General features: G+C 48.4%; 1 protein-coding gene across 1 annotated transcript; it reads left to right on the forward strand.

Moving 5' to 3' along the window:
* Positions 1–4,761: 4,761 nt before the first annotated feature.
* On the forward strand, positions 4,762–6,153 carry LOC128724742 (basic proline-rich protein; the record flags this gene model as incomplete). Its single annotated transcript, XM_053818463.1, has 1 exon — positions 4,762–6,153. A coding segment is annotated over exon 1 (1,392 nt), but the record flags the coding sequence as incomplete, so codon positions are not given.
* Between the last annotated feature and the right edge of the window lie 15,893 nt (positions 6,154–22,046).

A 22,046-nucleotide genomic window follows, 5' to 3' on the forward strand; every position in this document is an offset into this window, starting at 1 on the left:
ATAATAATCATTGATCATCTAAAAAATTGATAAAAATCATGTGAAAAGGGTTTAAATGACACCTTAAATAATGTAGTTATATGAAATATGTAGTGTGTTCACCAACTATTCAATTTTATTCGCTTCTAGACTTAAAGGCTATGATTAAAACGTAAAACTATTGAATCGGACTTGAAAGATACTTGTTTCCCCGCATTCTAAAACATTATTAGGTTATTTTATATCATTTATCATTCAATTTTAAAACGAACAAAAGTTTTCCAAGAGAGTTTTTTAATTGATTTTGAATATTGCATTAAGACTTCCAGATTCATACAATGCTTAAGTTTTATAAAAGTATTGACCATAAGGAAATCAAATATTGATCACCGTTTGATCTTTCTTTCAATTTTATTCGTTTCATTTTTAAAAGAAAATATTACCTATCACATGCCCATGGTAATGCTTAAAGATCCAGCCACTTTTAACCCTTCGAAGCAATGAAAGTATGGTTGTGCATTATTCAATTGCTGTATTATTCCACGCTAAGGTGTAAAGACAATCTAATGATTCAGTTCAATTTAACCTCCACCAAACTCAACCAGCCCGCATTGCACCATCAGCCTCCGGATGAGGTCACGATTTATTTGCTAGCGTTAGCGATTCGAAAACCCGACCATCCGGTCCATCCTTGACAGGCAACAGCAGATCACAGGCCCGCAACCATCTGTTCGCACTTCCTTCGCGGGCATCTTTCATACCGCGAATCGAAACCATATGCTTCCCGCTGAGCCTTTGCGGCCGGCAAACGCGAACCCCGAACTGATAATGGTGCACTGTGGGGGGGTGAGGAACGAAAAAAAATGGAGGCGGTGAGGAAAAACCTGCCTGCAATGGTTGGACCTGTCACGAGACCCAAGGACAACGTGTCCCTACGATTGCACATCATCTGCTCGTGCGGTTTTTCCGAGCTTAGCCAACCCTCAGGAAGGTCCTGATAATTGCACCTACGAACACACACACACACACACACACACACACAAGCTCACACAGGTTGGTGCAGTTTGGGTGGGCGATGGGGTGGTCGAAGGCCGAAACCCGCACATGTTACACTCTGTTAACACATATGTAATCTGTAGCCATGAATTAGAGAGCGCAATCGCTTATAAAAGCATTTATTTTATCATCTCTCCTTGCGCCACAGTCGCCCCTCGGACCTTTGAAAGGGGGATGATGAATCTCCGGAACCCTAAGCTCGCACCCCTGGATTTCCGCAACCACCGGGTTCGTTAATGATCGCGCGGACGGACCCGAATCCGTCCACGGGTTGGGTTTGCGTCGCTCTTCGCGCTTTCCTCGCATCGCCCTGCGGTATTTTAATTGTGATTAACCCGGACCCGGACCGCGCTCGGGATTGCACAAAAGGAAAAGCGAATCCCAGTTGGAGGGGAAGTAAAAAGCGCACACACACACGCGCGAGCGAATTCCTCTCGGAGTTAAATCCTAGCATATGCGCTAGTGGTTGCGCTTGAGCCTCCGATAATCGACCCCGGCTCTGGCGGGCTTCTGACGGTCTGATTTCTTGCTGGTTTTTTTTTGGTTGGAAAATCTGTCGCTTTTTCCATGCACGCGGTAAAACAACAAAAAAAAACAGCACCCACCACCTTCGGAACGGGTTTGTGCGCGATTCTGCGGGGTTTTTTGGGGAGTGTTCGGGGATTTGTTTTATCACCTCCGGAACTGGCGTGGCCCATCCCTTCGGCCATCAAGTGGTGCCACTTCCGGCGACCATATGGACTCGGTTTTACGGATGTTAAACTTCGTACGGCCGCCTGATTGACTGGCTGACCCGATTGTTGGAAGGGTCGGGATGGTTTAGGCCGAGGGCTGAGGGTGTGCAATTAAAGGGCGCAAATTTAAAGACACTTCGCTCGTCGTTAGCACGATGCGGTGGTGTTCTGAGAGGCAAATGTGTTCATTTGAGGAAGAGAGCTTATTACAAAATATTTGCATAAAAATTAGCGCGATCGGCTAATCATCATTCAATTGGTACAATTTATTCCTAAGCCCTCCTTAGCATCAGAAAGAACTAGAGGAGTCTTTTTTGCAGCATCTTCCCTAATTAGTTTCTCCTTATTTGAACTATAAACTTGTATCGAATTCAAATGAAATATTTCATTTCTGGGTTATGTGTTTGCCAAAATCGTAAAAGATGATTGAATACGCTTGCAGATCGAAAAGATTTAATCTTTTTTGAGCTTATTACACAGAGATCAAGAAAGCAAATAATAATTCACTCCAAGTACCTGAATTGTAAAACCTTCCGTACAATCTGTCAGGCTTTTCGTGTTGAATAGCGTGCTTCAAACCTCCAATGAACTATATTCGATGCCTTTGCTCATCGACGGTAATGTATTATTCAATTCATCTCCACTCGAAATATGTTTCAACCACCTCCAGCACGCACCACAAGAGTGAAAGAGAGAGAGTGCATGAGCTGAATATGATGGCGAAAAATAACGATAACCTCCCCAATCCCGCGTCATATCGGCAAGAAACCGCCGCCATCTTGAGCTTTCATTCCCGCCATCCCATACCGGCGGAAAAAAGAAGGTCCTTTCTAATTGTTATTAGATTATGGTTGGAAAAATCTGTGCACGTCTGTTCGGTGCACACGTCGTCCCATTCGCCACGAACGTGCCCAGGAAAACCACAAAATGGAGCGCGCTCGTCATTTCTTATGCGCAAGATGTGCTGAATCTGCCGTCCAGCATCCAACCGCCAACGGTGTACCCGACTCTTGTGCTTCCTTCGAGTCCGTGCAACCATGCTTTCTTATCGCTTCATATGCCAGCCACGGCATCAGCATCCTTCCGGCCGAGAGGTCCGTACCAAGCGTCATGGTGTGTGTCACCGCGATACATAGGTGGAAAAACGACACCACCGTCGAATAAATACGGCTCGATCGCCCCCGCGTACGAAGCCTTGCGAGCCTTGCAAAACGCAACACAATTCCCTTGTGCCGTGTTCCCGCTTTTCCTGCGCATCCCCAGCAGGTTCACTGTTGCAGCCCGCGTCTCGGGCTTCTGGCTTCTGGTTGATGTATCGAAACAACATGTTTTCCACCGATTTGCCACATTTTCACTACCAGCGAAACAGATCTAGAACATAAAATAGCGCCAGCACGTTCGCCGCCACGATCCTCCCTATTGAGGGGAGGTTGAAACTCGGGTGGAAAAGTGGTGTCCTCGGCCACATCCTCGCGTTGCACACATGCAAGCGATCGATAGCCAACACACACACACGCACCCAGCTAGTGCAGAATGGTGGCCCTTTCATCAGCAAAACCCCACCCCAGAACGGCATCCTTTTTACAACGTAAATATGCTTGCACCCTTCGGCGAAGGTATGCTCCACCCTTATTTTGTGTTCCGCCAACCGACCACGTGGGAACGAGAGGACCCGAGAAAGGACATTCCTCGCATTCCGCTTGGCTTTCCCCAAATGGGAGCGAAAATTCCCTCGTCCAAGTTCGCTTATCAGCAGCTTGCCACACGCGCTCGCCCCATGCCCAAGCATTGTACATAAAAGCTGCTCAACATGCGGTCCTTTCGCTCCCCCACCGGTCCCCAGATACCCGGTTCACCAATACCACGGCATCACGGGTCCAGGATACGTGGACAAGGCGCGTGGGCAAGAAATATGCTGACGTTAAGGCATGGGGATCGGTCGAAAAAAGGCGTCCAAGGGAAGAGAATGCCATCCCTCCCCAAAACTGGCTCGAATGTCCTTGCTGGAAAAGTGGAACCAGCGTGTGCGCTTGCGTTGTTGCGTGGAGAAATCACCTCCATTCTAGTTGGCGTTGGTGTTAGTTTCAATCGCTATCCCGCTCTCACACCGTTCGAACATAATAAGCGCACGTACACACATGCAACCAGGACGTTGGCCAGGACGACAAGTGGAATGGAAAAGGACCAACGGATCGGGGTGAGGTTGTTGGGCGAGAATCACGAGCGGAAGAAAAGCAGCAACACAATAAAAAAAAAGCGCGCGCGCGTCGAGAAAATGATGAGGGACAATATTTTCCAACCCTATGCTGAGGGCGCCTCACGGCGGGCCCTATGTTTATGTACATTATAGCGAAACCACTATTACGGTGCGCTCGCAACTCTCTCTCTCTCTCTCTCTCTCCCTTTCGCACGCACGGCATGGATTCGGGGAAGGATTCGTGCACCAAAAAAGGGCGCCAGGGGCCGGCGACAACGGAAACCATGCGCTCCGATGAAAGCCGGACGAGATTCACCATTTTATACCGTGGGGTTCGCCCTTTCGAACGATATGCTTCTGATTTTATGATCTCACTCTGTCTCTCGCTCACACGCTTGCTTTCTCACTCTCGCTCTGTCGGTGACACATGCTCGCCTACTGTGTGCGAGTTTGCTAGCGCCTACCATTGCACTTGCGAACTTGCGTGCCTCGTAGGTGGTCCGGCAGGACGACTAGAACACGGGCCACGGTTCAGTCGTACGGAAGCGCTCATCGGCACAGGTCGTTTTACTTTACGGCCGAAACTGTTCGCGGGTTGGAAAACCCGCTTGGTGTTCAAGTGAGAGTTTAAGTAAGAGCAGGTTGTTGCGCTCGTTAGCGTGAGTCACCCGGTGGAGAAAAGTGACTTTCCCGGAGTGGAGTGAAGTGTGACTTTCCCGGAAGTGCATTGCGTGTTGCTGAGAAACGAAGCGAGTACGAGGACACTCTTCTGCCGTGTGTCCGGCCCTGGCGAACATGACGATGGACATCAAGCAGTCGCGCATGAATGTGAAGATCACACCGTCGGCTTCGGATCACCACGAGCACCATCAGCTGCACCACGTGGCGAGCAAAATGGCGGCGGCAGCTGCTGTGGCTGCGGCTGCATCCGCCGCTGATCGAAAACCACCCACTTCCGGTACCAAGCGGTCCTTTGACGTTGCTTTTCTGATGCTACCGGATGAGAAGCTGGCCGCGGCACGACATGGCCGCACTCCCAAGCGACAGCCTCCACCGGCGCCTCCTTCACCAACCATCGACGTCGAGAGTGACTCGACTCAGTCCGAGGATCTCTCGCTAAAGGGTGGTTTTAGTCCGATCCGATCGCCTGACAACGAACGACCCTTTCATTTGGACGTGTTGGCCGGTGTAACGGCGCGTCATCCAATGCCCTTGGCGCATCACCACCAGCATCATCCTCATCACCACCCCCAACACCACCCGGCCCTTGTGCACCATCCCGCCCTCGTGCATGCCCCGACAGGACCTCCGGGTGGTGAGGAACGACTCGCGTACCTGTTCGCTCCCGGGGCGCGTTTCTACGAGCATCCTTTTGGGGCGTTTGGTCGTGGACAGGACGGTGTGGAGCCACCACGAAGCAGCGCCTTCCAGAAGGTGGCCACCACAGAATCCCCACTTCCTCCGCTTAGCCCCGACCGGCACAGTTGCCCTTCAACTAGTCCGCCAGTTTCGCTAAGTCCATCGGGTTCACAAACCGGTGGCTTTCGGCCGTATGAATATGGCCCTTTTCTGTCACCCAGCCCAGGCAGCCCTCCAGCAGGACCACCCGGACCGAGTCCAAGAGCCAACTCGCCCGCCCCCAAACCTCAACCCGTCCTCCCGATGCTATACCGTGGCCATCCACCATCGGCGGAACCAACCGACGGTCCACCAACGCCCTATTTCCCGGGTGTGCCACCCTTCGGACTTCCGCCCTTCGGTGCGGGTGGACCCACGAGCCACACCGCACCCGAGTCCGTGGACGGTATCATGCGCAACCCGGCCGCAGCGGCCATCCTGTCCACGCTGCTGCCATCCGCCATGAGTACGTTCACGCTGTCGGCGCAAAACGTGTGCGCCAAGTGCAACATTAGCTTCCGCATGACGAGCGATCTCGTGTATCACATGCGATCGCACCACAAAAGCGAACACGTGCACGATCACGCACGCCGGAAGCGCGAGGACAAGCTCAAGTGCCCGGTGTGCAATGAGAGTTTCCGTGAGCGCCATCACCTGACACGGCACATGACCGCACACCAGGATAAGGCGGGTGATTTGCTCGAGAAGGCGACACCACCCGGGTCGGCCCATAAGGGCTCACCGTCGGCGTCCTCTCGGCACCAGCAACACCACCACCAGCAGCAGCAACAGCAACAGCAACAGCAGCAACATCACCATCATCAGCAGCCGCACCAGCACCTACACGCCTCCCCGGCCGGTGGTCGGCTTTCGTGAGCGAACATCTGTTGCGATTTCCATCGGCCCGGCCCCGGGTGGTGATTAAAATATGCTTTAATCGGTCGCCCCTGTGACGAAGGCGAACGGCACCATGTGCGGGAAGAAAAGATGGGCCATTGTACGGGCGAGCCGCGGCCATGCGGAGGGAACGTTGAATTAAAAAATATGTATTTTAATTATTAAAATGTGATATTAAATGTACTTTGAAGCGCGCGCGATTGTGTTGGCTACGAGGGAGCGACACAAAAGAAAACAGGGCTTGGGTTCTAACACGAACGTACTATGAGAGACGAATTCCATCGATGTATTATAGCCAATATGCAATCTTTGTGCAACACACAAACACCCACCCACACACACACACACACAATGCACACGTACAAGAGCACACTAATCACGGTCGAACACGAAATGTATTTAATAAATGTTGTCTTATCGTACCGGAATGGATAATTTTTATTAATGATGCCGTCCACCCTCGAGGGTGGCTGCACTTATCGAGGCATCCGAAATTCGATTATAAAACGGGACGCACATTTTCGTCCTTCGGGACGGGACGCTTCCTTCGGCGGGGTTCATAAATCATCCGTTCGTCTTGTGGGTTTATCTTGCTCGCGACGATTCTCGAGAGTTGGCTTCTTTTTTTTTGCTCGTCTCGCCACTCAACCCACCGAAGAATGCGTGCGTATTAATTCCTATTCAATGAACAGTTAAGTACCGGACCGGAACGATGCCGCGAGTGCGCTATTAATCTGGAGTCCGTTTGGTTCATTTATCAATGCGATAGTTTTGAAGTTTTGAAGGGAGGAGCGTGTAGACGGAAGTTGAAAGCTTCAAATTTACACTAAAAGAGGACGTAAGGTTTTGGGAAGAAGATAAAATTAAGGGATCACCTTTCATACTGTATTTGTACACCGCAATGGCTTTAATCAATATCATAATCTTTATCGTGTAAAGATGTGTTTATTTATTTATTATGATTCTTTGGTTACATTTATGGAAATGTATTCCTCGTCTTTTAATTTAAATATAGAGTGATTATTATAGCCTTTTTTGAAATAAACTATTTGTTGGAATAATTGAAGAAAATTGGAACATTTTTAAATAGCTCCATTTATGATTTTATTACAGCATAAAAATGAAATAAATATCTTTTCATGGCCTACTCACTGCTCGTACTTTTCCACGGCAGTAAAAATTTGCAATAAGAACGTCGAAACGCCTTTGCTTTAACGCCTGATTAAAAGATGAAAGCTCGACATACGGAAAGAACCCCGATGGTCCAATTTCCTCCCTCAAGCCTAGGATTAAAAGATGAACGGTCTATCTTCCGGGAGGGTTCCCTTTACTCGATCTCAACCACTGCAAGATGTCAGCCATGTGAGTAAACTTTGCTACCGTTCGGCCGCCGTCTCAGTAGCTAATATTTGCGTTTCCTATTTGCAACCGAACTCCTCGCTCGTCGGCAAACAGTGAGCACATTGTCGTGAAGAGCTTGCGTGTGTGTGTGTATATATTTGTATTTCGTCCCTTTGCCACGGAGCCCTTCGCATCACTCTATTACCCGTCAATCAGCTTCCGAGTACCAGGCGCGATATCCTATTAGCACTTCATATTTTTTGCTCAATCCCCGAGTCCAACCCCAAGGGGAGCGCGGGAATTTTCATCCGCTAAATGCTTCCACTTCTAAGCGCATTTTGCCGGGAAATTGCCCTCCGCATCGGCGACAGGCGGAGATTCCCGTCCCGAGCAAACATTGACACACTGGCGAGGCGCCCGGAGGCAATGTGTGCGAATTAACACAACAACCATGGCCAGGGAAAACGGCGAACGACGAAAAACGCTCGATCGGAAAGGCACCCGCACTCGCGCCATGTGCTGAGCTGCCAATTTCCCTGATGGAGAATATGCTTTCTTGTTTACCATTTGGGCGATAAAAACTTGCAACGCCCCACAAACACCACCACCATTGCTTTACCGCGCCCGCTCGAGAACAGTTTTTCCGCGTGGAAAACATTTGCGCCCTTCTCGCACGGGTCGGTGGCAGATTTCATATATCAAAATTATAGTTTATCATGTGTGGGCTGGCCGGCCCGATTCGGGGTCGGTGGTGGTCGCGCGATGAACGATGGGCCACTTTAAATTATTAAAAACGAAATTTCCAATCTCGCAAATCGGGCCAACCGCGAGCACGGGTTTTTCCCGTCGGATGGGGACATTTCTCCCGGGCACGAGATTCGAGCGATGCGTTTGGCGCATTAGTGGAGCGAACTGGCTGACGTTTTGGGGGCACCCGGGTTCGACATATGTCGTCTCGGATTTTGGTTTTTGGCATCCGTTTTTGGACAAGTCGGTACGCGCTTCCCAGCGCGCAGTCTGTTCCGGTTGGGTCGGCCGAAATGGGCTGGTCGTTTTTGGTTGCTTTGCGATCCAAAGCGCTGCCAAGTACGCTGAGCGGTTTCTGTGTTCTTCCTTGGTGGAAATATGGAAATGTTACCGCATCGTAGGTTTCGAATGCATCAGAAGGCCGCTCTGGGCAAAGTGTCCACGGAGTGGATTTGGAAATGCTTAGTGAAGACGCTTTTTTATGTCTATTTAATGGAACGAAATGAACGTGGTTCAGTGTTTTTTTGGTGGGGAGAAAATTTGCATACTCCACTTTACTAGTGTTGGAATTGGAAAAATACTTTCAATGAAACTTTAAGTGAAAATTACATAACTGATAAAGAGAGCATGCTTTAACATGCATCAACTAAAAGTAGAACTGCTGATTTTGCGGTGTTCTCAATTATTAAAGTTGTAACATGTTGCTGTAGAAATTGTAACATTTGAAATTGCATGTAACCGAGTCAGCCCGGGATAAGGCTTACAGCGGCTGTTAGGAGGAAATGCCTTTCAGTTAAGAAACAATTCTACAAATCTTGATACGGCCTGGCCGTCGCTAAATAAATAATTATAAAATTACATGTACAAATTTAACCATTTGTTTCAATTTCAAGATTACAAACAAGATATAAGCTAAAAAGCCCTGAAGCTATTCAGCATCAATAGTATTAGTTCAGCTCTTTTCTTTGTATATTTTACCCCACAATTTTACTAGATCATCATGGTCTCAAGGCGTTACAAAGATAGATAGAAACGATCAAATCCAAACAGCTAAAAAAACCCCAAACACACCAGCAAAGCATGCATCCAAGCAACCAGCTCAAACTTTATCACATTACAATAAATTCCGCCTGAACGCTGGCAACACTGGCGCTGGGCACGTCGCACATCATTGCGACAGATTTTCACTCACATGAACGATGACACATTTTTCGCAGCCATCCTGTCGACCTCATGCGCCCACCCACGCGGTTGTTTGCGAAAAAAACAACTTTTCGCTGGCAAGACACTGGAAAACTGTCTTTGTTTGCCCGAGCCGATCCGCAACCGCAAACCCTTGCGTATGATGGCTAAAGCGACTGAAAAAAGGGGAACGCGCCACGCGCAAGCAACAATTGTCCTGATCCCCATGAGGTGAAGGCACATCGTAGTCCAGCCCTTCGCACCGAGGGCGCCTAGCACCGAGATTTATTAAGTAAAGTTTGTGCGAACAACGAGAAGATTATGCTGCGTGGACCCCTGTGTAGCTTTATCATTTCACCGCCTCTTAAATTCTCTGCCATCCCACACACACACACACACAGAAACACCATCCATTCTCGCTCGTGGAAAACCGACGGCACTCGAACGGAACCCCTCGACGTTCGATGGGGATACGGTTGAGTTTTTCCCCGGCTGGTCAGAGACCGACGGGTGAATCAACCGCCCGGGAAATGACGGGAGTTTTCCCGAAGAAGACAACGATAACGACGACGGGTGGATTTATGAAACCGTTCTGCCATGCTCCAGGCACCCGGAAACTGTCCATGGTGGCATGATATGTTTGCGTTTCTAATTAACAAATTAAATCACTGCGGATGTGTCCGGAATAGAACCGCTCGGATCGTATAGGTGGGGAAAAAAGTTGTGCCTTTACCGTCGGATTCACTGGAGGTAACACGAATGTGGCCACAACGCTAAGCCCTGGCCGACCGGCTTGCTTTGGGTTCGATAAATTAAATTAAAGCTTTTAATTTATTGAACGACCGGATTAGGCGCTACTTACGGGAATTATTTAATAAATACATAAAATATGCTTCTGTCTCTGCCGGACAGTGGGTCCTTGGAGCCGGTTGAAATGTATTGTTTAAATGATTTGTTGCCGTGTTGCATCTCAACAACAATATTACAATACGAAGCTAGTAATTTATGTTCAGTTCAGTAGACTGGGTTACTTTTAGATATAAGTCACAAGCTAATTCCAACGCCTGCTTGAGATCATGGAGATGTTCTAAAGATAAATGTACTAAATACTAAAGGATTCTATTTTGTATCATAAACCATGTTTAGAACGAAACGCATCCTCCGTAATTCGAAAGTTTACTTAGATTTCCTTAGCCTTACGTTTCTTCAGTAAAGCTAGATTCAGTTCATTCAGAGAGGCGAGAAAATTATCTGCGTCAGGAAAATGATCTACAGTTTCGTATTCAACTTATCACCTCACTCATGGATCACAAATTCAGCAACATATTATCATCGCACATATTTCCATCCGTATCGCTGTTTTTGGAGCAAAACAACAAAAAAACACGATCCTCAAACTCGAACGTAAGGATGAGCTTGCTTTTGTGACAACTTCGACAACCATCGGTGACATCAGCTCATCCTCCAGCCGGGCGGCTCCATCGGCGACAATTTTTGGCCGGCCGCAGATTTGCCGGCGCGTCCATAAAACATAATTTAACGTTTTATTTGCATACTGCCGTTTATGGGCCGACGCACAAATGCAAGCAATAAGGCAATAAATTTTACGATATGCTCGAATTTCGCCCAAGCCCTCAAACTATGGCGCTGATGTTGCTGTTTGTTTGCGGGTCTGACTGCTTGTTTTTCTCTTCACTCGTGTTGTGTCCTTTCTTCAACTGCGAACAAATGAAACCATACCCGGGGAAAGATTTCATCTGACAGTAACTCCGATGAAAATCCGGTCGACCGTTGGCGTTCATAAAAAGAGCCGAAGACGTTGGACTGTACCAAAGATGTAGGATTTTCCTAGCAGAAGCAGCAGCAGTTCTATTGCGTTATGGAAAATAGTTTTCCCCTCACACTCACCCACAGCTCGTTTCTCGATAACACTCAAATTGTGCTCGAAGGAACTACGAAAAGGCAAACTTTTACCACCTCCACCCGAGCTGTGGCGATGAAATATTCAAAACATAATCATTTTTTCGGGGATGTCGCTTTTTTTACGCGCCAAAGTTTCCTCCCAAACTTAACGGCACGATATATTCGATCGTTCGATTTTTGTGTTTTTGTGTGCCTTCCCACCCTTTTGGGTGATGAGACCGAACTTATTGCCACGACCCGGCGGTTATTCAGTGGTTGGTTTCGGTTTGTCCTGCGAAACAAGCGCTTCCTTCGCTTCCCAGCCGGTGAAACAGACAGTTCTTGCCTTGCACGAGCACCCAGTGTCGCACAAGGCTACTGTGGCAAGACATCGGGCGTTATGGTCGATTAAAGTTTTGAAAACTAGTTTGACGCGCGAAAATTGAATTGAACGTTCGACGCCGTTTCCATACTTCAATTTAATAAAGCAATGCATTGCGAATGAAACGGGTGGTGGCTTCCGTTTCGCCCCCTAGCCCGAAGGGTGAGAAATGGATCATTACGACCGTTTGGCTATTTTATTGGCATTTTTTTTGTTTGCGCTCTCGCCCTTACCTAAACCATCTCGGGAAAACTTGCCAGCTTCCCGAGCCCGATCGGCGCGTAATTTACGGGCAATCAATACCGAATCGACAGCCAAACGATGAATAATGCTTTTTATTCCCGCCCGCGTGGCTGCCAAAAGGGCCGCTGGATTCTCATTACCAATGGATTGCGAAATTTGATTAGTGTTGCGCTGTCTCTTTATCGACGGGTACGGGCGAAATGGGTTGTGCCACGCGGTGGTAAGGGAGGAAAATATTTCCCAGCTTTGGCGCCCGTAATTCGAGCGAAGTCGTAATTGCAGCGCGCAAAGATATTGCAATCCATGTTATTACCTCGATTGAAGGAGCTCCGGGAATAGAAAAGAACGCATTTGAGCGGTACTTTGTAGAGTATGGATACTAGAGGAGATGAGAGAAATCTTATCAAAGTATGCTTGCATCGTTTGTACAAATAATGCAGTTAAATGCAATTATAAGAATTGAATATTTCCTGTCCCCTATATGAACTTATGAAACATGTCTACAATTTAAATCGCAGAATCGGAATTTCTAAACCTTTTTTCTAAAACTCAGAAAACAATGCCAAAACCAATAAGTAACCTTCCCGGGTGCGCTCTCTATTGAGATGCTACTCAAGATGGCAACCGGCTCGGCACGGCTGATTGTAATGCCACAGAAACGAAATAAGATTGTCGGTGCTCTCGTCGGTGCAACCCGTTCCCACCCAAAAACCGACGAGCCAGTTAAATCATTTCTTTGCATCACTTCCCTCACAGATGGTCACTTCGGGTGCTTGAGACGCCCTTCGATACTTACGACGGACATACCGATAAGCGGAGTAAAGCCTCGGTCCCCGGGTCGGCTTGTTAGTATTCGAGTCGTGGCAACCACCGCCCTTAACGGGGGCTTCGGGCGACAGTTTGATTAATGTCTTTTCGATTGACTTGTCCACCTCGGCGCACTCAGACTGAAGCCTGCCAGCTAGCGCGTCAGCATCCGCACCGCAGCCAAACAACGGACGGAACAAGCGTAACTATTGCGCACCGTTTTCCGCCACCCTTCAGGGACTCCGAAACTATTTTCATGCTGCCCCAGCAGCGTTCCGGTTCGGGTGGAGTGAGGGCTAAATATATCGGAACATAATTTCCCAACGAGTCTACATCATCATTCTTACTCTAATGGGAGTAAGCGAGGCGAACGGCATGGGAAAAGAAAACGCGTCCGATGGGTCGGAATCGTGGTGGAAAACGAAGCGAACTCGCAACTGGTTGTGGACCACCAGGAATGGAAACGGAACACACGCGGAACAAAAAAAAATCAATTAAACATTTCCAATTGACAAATCGTAACGAGAAACGTGTCCCTGGAGAAGAAAGGTTTTTCCCGTGTCAGAAGCGGAACGATGATTTTGGGGGCACTCAATCAATGCCGATTGAGCAAAGCAGCGAGAAGTTATGAGGAATCTTCTCAAGAAGCATGATTACAAAACGGAAATAAGGGCACGTATAACACGTAGAAAAGAAAATTTCCACCAAATTACATCTTGTCGCAAAACGTTGATGTAATCATGCAAATAGTTATATTCTCAATCACACCATAAACCTCGTGAACCGGCTCATTACCTTGCTTCAGTAGTATTTGGAAACCTTGTTATATGCATCATTATCATTAACTGCATCATCCCGAAATCGAACGATCGATCGTGTAGCGCACTAATCGCCACCGAGGCGCAACATTTCGATCCAAACAACGCATCACTCTATTTACAAAAGGCCCTACCGGTTAGGCCCTTTTCTCGCAACATAGATCGATTAGCACCAGCCACCAGCCGCCTCCACCATGCGGTGATGATACGATATTTTCCAACGATCACCCACTTTTCCCTGCTTTTTCACAAAAGCCCTCATGCCGCGTATTGCACCACGCATCGATTACCACCGTCGGGTGCGTGCGCGTGTGTGTAGTGTTTTGCTGATCGAATTACAATAAAAACAGCTAATCTGTTTATCGGCCCCGAACCGGGCCCGGTCAGCCCTCCCGCGGTGAGTCCACCCGCCTCCCACCCACCCACACACGCAACATAAGCCAAGGTGTCAAGCCACGCACGTGGCCACGGGACTCCGCTGTTCGGGCGGGCTTATTGAGACGTCACTTCACACCACACCACAGCCGCGGGTCCGATCATAAATTACTCAATCTGGTACTTCCGGCCGGGCGCGCGGGCACGTGTCCTTTTCGGCAACTGGCTGGCGGCGTCGGGGTCAAACAAAAGCCGTTAGTCCCCGGAGTTAACCAACCCTCCCCCCACCCCAAAGGGCTGGGTTACGGCTGGGCCACGTGCCGTCAATTTACGGTGGATTATAAACCGACACTTCCGCTGGCTGTGATTCGATTTGCTGCTCGTAAACTCCCGCGTGTTCGGAACGCGTCAATGGCCACCCTCTGGCGGGTGGGCCGGCCCATCGGATGCCGACGGATTCCGGACGGGGCCGGATGATTATGCTTCATTAATATCAATAAACGGGAAGATCCGAGTGGTTGCGCTCTCGAGGCTGCTCGGTCGCGACTCGGACCGACGAAAAGGACACGACAGGACCCACTCCCTCCCGGGCGGCATTAATATGTTCGGCTATTATTTATGCTAATTTGATTATGCCAAGTGTGCTCGTCGGGTTGTCGGCATCGTCAGCAGCGTGTCCCGAGTGCGGAACGTGGAAGCGGATTAACAGAAGTTTCACCCAACCAGCGGTGATGGTGGTGCTAACTTGCGAGATAAATCTCGACCAGAAACAATAACACATTCTCCGGTGTCCCTTTTTTATCCGGCACCCGGGAAGAGGGGATGATATTGAACCAAACCAGCGAGCAAACAGAGGGAAAAAAACTTATACGAACAACTTTTGCGTGCATGGCGAAAAGGAAACCGCGGTGATGTAAAAGATGGCACGGGAAACGAAACCGGCACAATTGTGTGTGGCACCGCCGCTGGTCGGGAAGTGAAATTGCGATTACACTTCCTGTCGTGGCGGAAGTGATGGGAACATATACCGAAAAGGGCACGGTACCGAAACCATGCTTCGGGTTTCCGGGACTGCCAGTTGCCGGCATTGTTAGTCGTCCTGTTGTGGTGGGCAATGGCAAAGAAGCAAAGAAGTGTGTGTGTGCTGTATTGTTTTAAAATTGTTCAAAAATGTTGCACCACAGATCCATGAAACCAATTAAGAGATAATTGACGTTAAATCTTTCTCAAAACAAACTATAAACTCGCAAAGGAAACATGTAATAAGTAGCTTAATAAAATATTCCACCAAAAGAACAAAGAATAATTGAGGTAAAATTAAACATCGTACAAAATAAGCGAAGTAGGAAACAATTCCTAACATTTAGGGGTTTGAATTTCTATGGCTTTTCCTCATTTACATCCCTCGGGTTTGTTTGTGGGTTAATTTATGTATGAAAATGTGAACTTTTTGCACGGAAACATCATCTTCAAAATAGTCCTTTTTCATCCTAGTAAGCCAAAAAGGGGAGTGTGTTTTTCCTTCAATTATCACACATAAACAATTTGATTCTTTGACATCTAGTAGGCACTGAGCTACTCCCTTTTTTATTCCATACCATGCATACATTTGTTCTCCTAGATATCCGTTAATATGCATTTATTTATGCTTTTTCGAACCAAAGCATGGAAATCCTAACCCTACACACATAGCTTGGAATAAAAGTGGAGCTTCCCCGTCAATTGAACACGAACTCGCCCGCGAACGGATGGCATCGATTCGTTTGTCTTTGTTTCGGCAGCAAAACTAGGAACCACTATTTTGAGTTTTCCCCACGACTGGTCCTGGGTGGCCATTCCAACAATTGCAGCTCGGCCATTGTTCCTCACGCGGATACCCGGAAACCGTGCGCACGGACTTCTGTTCGCCCGCACGGAAGTCGAGGGCTTGCGTCCCTTTACATTATTATTTAAATGCCCTTTCTCTCCATCCACTCACGGCCCACCACGGAACACCAGCAAACCGAAAATGGGTCCCAGCGGAAGGCAACAAGCACACCGGGGAATGCGAACCGCCGGAATGTAACCGGCAAAGAAGCGCTGCGGATAAATTAGCCGGAAAACTCTCGAAGCCCGTGCGTGCGCCTACGCGCGCGTGCTCGCGTGTGTGTGTGTATGTGTGTGGAGAGGATTTCCCCCCGGCCATTCCGTTACATCCGTAGGTGGTACCCGAAACGAGCGAAGCAGTTTTCATTTAATTTTCGTACAAATTTATGCCAGCGACAAAGGTAATGGTCCGCACGCGGATGGGCGCTGGTAGAACAATGGCGCAACATGATGCAAATACGCTTGCTGCGAACCCCACCCAACCTTGGCATGCGTGCTTTTCCGCCCGATCCTCCTCCCCCCTTCCTTTTCTCTCCTGGCTCTTCGGTCCTGTTTCCGGGCTCCATATTGTCCGTGGGCCGTTCTATATCGCGCCAGCGAACCGGCGGGAAGCTCGGGATTTGATTTATTAGCACAACCGGTTTCTGATCCTGGCTTCTCTCGTTCACTCTCTCTCTCTCTCTCTCTCTCTCTCTCTCTCTCTCTCTCTCTCTCTCTGTAATCTCCTTCTTCTCACACCGATCGTATGGCGCCTGCACGGGCCCCGGGCGCACTGATATCGGAAGGATAAGGTCGAAAGGACGTGCCGGTCGGAGTGGATTAAAATTTGAATGAGGATTACTGTCAAAGGCGCTCCGGCCACCGGGAATGGCCAAGCTGCGGGTACCAGAAACTGGTACCAGATTTATGAAACTTTCCCCCGAGCCTCCCAACCGGTGGGGTTTCTTTTGTGGCAGCGCTGGAGCTGGGGCGGGTTTTTACGTATTGGTTGCTAATCCGGCCGGTCACATCGTCAGCGAAATTTTGGCTGGCCAATGAAAAAAAAAACAAAAGGAATGGGGGTCCTTTTCCCGGCCAAACGAAGGAGCAAATTAGGAGGATGAAGAATACCAGGATGTGAGGGTCGAAGAAGAAGCGGAAAATCAACATCATTTGAAGCACAATAAATCACAAGATTGCTTTTAATGCCGTTTAATAAACGAATAGTCAGCTCTAGGCTCGGGAAGAGACGTTTGGAAACAGATAGTGTGGCTGTATTAAATTCGATAGCCAAGGTTGTTGTCTATTGTACAATTATAATTAAAAAACATGCTAAGTTTGGCCTTTTTATGCTTTGGAATTAAAAAACCTTATTGTTGTTAGTCGTTGCAGTAGTTTTATTTTACAGTCGAACGAAGCATTAAAGTATTATCGTTGGTGAAAGTAAAATTGTTGTAAGCTCCGGGAAGTAAATTCAATTTTTAAGAAAACATAAATGTGTAAATTTATCCGAAGGATCGATTTTTCTTAGAGGCCCTCTTTAAGGACCCCAAGCCCCATTTTATTTCATGAATTCCCCCGAAGGATCTATTTTTGCATAGAGAGCCCCGTTAAGGATCCCTTACCAAAACAAACAATAATTTTGTTTCATCAGAGAGTTAAAGGATATTTTGTGAGGAAAATAATGATGGACAATCTTGACAAAGGTTCATAAAACATAAAACGTAATCAGTGCACCAAATGCATCATAAAAATAGAAAACACAGTAGAGCAAATGAAGAACATAAGTGTAACTATAACTGCTCATCTACTGCTTCGGGAAACATTCGCCAGAATTAAGTGCTGCTTCTGCCAAATAGAAAAACCAACCGACCGGTAATACGTAATTTATATGCATTGTCCTTTCGGTCGTCTACCGCTTCCTGCCCTTTCAGACATGTTAAATTCCACCACACGACCACACGATGCTGCTTATTGATGGCTGACCGCAGGCTGAAACCCATTACCCTTTGGCGGAACGCGCATTGACGGGATGGGAAAACAGGCCGAAACATACTGGCCAGCCTGGTGCGAAATCCATCCATTATTTTGTCCGGTTAGTTGGCGTTTTTTTTTCATCTTCTTTCTCCTCCTTCGATCACTCGCTCACACTCGATGTTGGGCGCTCCTTCGTATGCTAATACCCGTACGGTAGCCCTCCGGCGTTTCAATTATTATTCATTCGCTCGATTTTCGCCCGTCGTCGGCAATCTCGCTCGTGGCCGATGGGTTCTTGCCAAAAGCCCACCCCCCACCCCACTCCACTCGGTCGGGAAAACCTCACCAAACCAGGCTGGCGCTGTACCGCATAAAGTTATGTAAATAACAATATGATTCTCGCCATGGTCACCTCGCGGTACGGTTGCATTCCAGCACGCGTTCCGTGACCGAAAAGGGCAAGGAACGGTGAGCACGGGAGTGGGGTGGGGGGGCGGTGAAGGAAAACGCCCCATCGGTGGTGGAAAATTTCGTGGGCGGAGCCAACGGGCCTGCGTGATAAGAACATGGCCGCCGGAAAAGGACGACGCGATGGAGCCGCACTGATAAGCGTGTGGCACACAGGCGCACTCGGTACCACCAACACCACGAAAAAAGGACACAACCCGACTCATTCCCGACTCCCTTCTAAAGGTTCCAGTTCCCACCCCCAACGCTTTCCCGAGCAGCGCATCCTGACAGCAATTTAGCGCGTCCATATTCGCACGCTCACACAGACACAGCAGAAGAGCATATCGAGAAGCATAAGTTGCCGGAAAATATTAGCGAACGCTCCGAACAACCACCCGCTGTCCCTGTCTCCCCCTCCCCTCCCACCGCCAGCATCCCCCTTTCCACACACCGTGCAACCGGTGCGATGGCGGAAAATATAAGGGCGGAGGCAGTTCTATGTCATGTTTCATATTTTTCTCGCACCCAGACAAAGGTTCCGAGGATCGTACCGGAACGTTCCGCGGGCGGTGGTACGTGTGGGTGGGTGATGCCATCGCACAGCTTTTCCACCCGCAGGGGGGGCGCTGAAGCTGGTTGGGTGAACAAGCAGAAGAAGAAGAAAAAATGCCCAACCACAAACGGGAATGAAAAAGCAGCATCCTTTTTGGGGTCTCTTTTATCGTTTGGCAAGGGAGGTGGGTTTTTGCCACCCTTCATGCTCGGGAGGGATTTTTCCCATTTTATGAAGGTTTGCAAGCGAGCGCGCGTGTGTGCGTGGGTGGCGCAAGATCGTTGCGGCAAGAAACAGACGAGAAAAATCACGACCCGCAGGACGGCCAGCCCGTGTCGGTGGGCCGCTTGCGGGTGTTATTATTTTTTACGACGGTTTATGGAAATTGAGAATATTGTGGCGCGGTGTTATTTCTTTTGCTGATGCGTTTTCCTTTTTTTTTTTGCTTGGGGTCCGCTGGTGGGAGGACATGATTTTTTGCTCACTCTTTCTCTCTCTCTCCTTTTGGTTATTCTACCAAATACGGACCGTTCGTTGGTACGAAATCCTTTAGCTGCCAGCGAAAGGTGGAGGCGCACGCGTGTTTTTTTTCTCTCACTCTCCTTCAGGCGTTGTTAATGGCTTTGCGTGAGCTTGCTTTAAACAGCGCGACAACAGCGCTAGTAGACGGGAAGAAGTCATGCATAAAACGGGGTCAAGCTGGAATCGTTCTCGCGGTTCTGAGCACACGGTGCCAGAATGTTCTGCGCTCCGGTGATGAATGTGAATCCATTTTTTTCAGCGTGGAATCGTGTGAAATTTTCACAACTCAAGCCATAACGATTGGAAAACGTGGGGATTCTACTTTTTGCGAGCTATGTTAGAATCAGTTAAAAAAAATACAATGTTTAACTGGAGCACGGATTTGAAGGTGCATGGGAGGATGAAGTATATTTCAATTTTAACGAAATTTTCAAAGATAATATTTATGCATTTAACAATCTACTGGAAAAACTAGGAAAGGCTCTGATTACTTGTTAATACTGGCAATAAATAAGTCAACCAGCTCTCAAAAAGCTCACCGCTCAAAGCATCTCCATTTATTCAGCGATTCACTGCTGCACACAAGGATAAACTTCGCCTGCAGGGGCGAAATTATTCTTCGCAAAAAAAAAAAAAATAATCACTCTTCCGTGTGCGGAAAGCTTCACAAAACTTGATCATTACACCACCAGCAGGTGTACGTTTTCCCAGCCGGTGCACCTTTACGGACAACTTTCGCTCCGAAATCGATCACACAATACGGTGACTCGTCGCTTACGCCGGCAAGAAAACGATTCAAGAAGGTTCGCCCGTGTGCCGTATGGCCTACCGACTGCATTTCCATATTTATGTGCAGCCACACTGGCCAAGCTAACTGGCCCGTGCCCGTTTCCCACACCCTGCCGGGAAGGAGCAACTTTTCAGTGCAATTTCCCACTGGCCGGCACTTAAGAAAAGGACCCCCGGGCAGGAGCATATTTTTGTGCCGCACGCTGGTTGGAAAATCTGTTCCACTGTGAGATGGGTTTGTGCAGTTGCAGGTGCACGGTACGGTACCGGGAGCATTTAAATATCAAAACAAACGGCCCCATAAATAAGTGTGCAACGAGTGCAACGGCTCTCGGAGGGGGCTCCATTGTCCCAAACCCGGCGCAACGGGTCCTTGAAGCATATTGTTTCGCGTTGCGCATAGGTTTTGTGTTTACAGTTTGCACTCTTTTTTTTTCATCCCCCTTTGTCTACCCACAGACGCTTTGCATTTTCACTGCCCGTGTTACCGTAGCAACGCTGGCGCTGGTTGCTTGTGTTGCATGCGACTCATTATACTACCAACACAAACGCGTACGCACACATACCAGCATACGGTTGCCTGACACGGGGGGCCGATGGGAAAGTTGGAAAAACTCACCCAGCACACGCAAAGCACAAAATGCACAAATTTATGTGCATAATCAGACGGGCTGTGTCCGGCTCGGTGTCACGGAGCGTCCTTGGAGTGCTGGAAAACGGGCGGATTTTCCGCAACCACTTTCCCATGCGGCCATTTGTTTTTCCGCAAGCCTGCTGCATGTCATATTCTACAGAATGGCGGTCAGTGTGTCCCCTTTGGAGGGGGTCCCTTTTTTTTCGTTCACCACTGGCACATGCCTAATTTTGGGGGCAAATTTATGCTGTGCCGTGCAGTTGGTGTAATTGCCTAAATTTAGTGCCCATTTTTTTACGCTGGTGGATAATGTGAGATAGCAGATGAAAGCTTGTTGAGGAAATTAAAAAAAATCTGTTCCAAAGAGAACGTTTGATAAAAACTTTCACCATTTACGCTCGGAAAATAAATTAAAAATCAAATTATGACCACTAATAATAGTGCTTCATGTTAAGAGAGCAAACAAAATATGCCTTCTTCGTAAATGCATTGTCAATTTACTATCGTATCATGAATTCGAACTACGAATACTCCTCACAATTATATCTACAAAATATAGCCCTCCAGCATTTGCATGTCCTCGCAATGCGGCCACTCCACCCACAATCAGCATTGGTGCTCATTAACGTATGCTTCCTGCACATCCTCTCTGCCCACTACCTTTAACCTGTGAGGGCTGAAAAACATTATGCTAGCATTTTTATGCTCCGCTTATCAAACCCCTCCTCGCCATCCGGCACCACACATTGCGGCAAGTGAAACCCATACATTTACCGGCACCGGCCACCAGCAGCTTGTTTCGACCGGTCCCGGGCCCTCGCGCGGCATGTTTAGCACATTGTTTGCGATTATCCCGGCCGACTAGCGCGGCATCTCATTTAGCAAACAATAGGCGCGCAGAAATATGCTGACATATGTGCACCGGAGACCGAAAACAGCATCCAAACTGGGAGGGACGTGAAGGAAAAATCATTCTCCCTCCTTCCTTCTGTGTCCACCGCGTGTCCTTCCGCGTCCGTAACGAGGAGGTGCAGTTGTCCCGACGCTTTTCCCAAATTTTCTCCCCCTCCGAGCATACGAACACCTATAGGGTGCAGGACTTTTTACTGGTTGGCAGGGATGCACGAGGTAGCTCAGCACCTCGGCACCTCGGAAAAGCGGTCCTCAAGGACCCTCGCGCTCGCGTCCCGGGGTTGAGTTGGATTTTTATAGCGTTGT

Source organism: Anopheles nili, chromosome 3 (assembly GCF_943737925.1).
Source record: "Anopheles nili chromosome 3, idAnoNiliSN_F5_01, whole genome shotgun sequence".
In the NCBI taxonomy this organism is placed as follows: domain Eukaryota; kingdom Metazoa; phylum Arthropoda; class Insecta; order Diptera; family Culicidae; genus Anopheles; species Anopheles nili.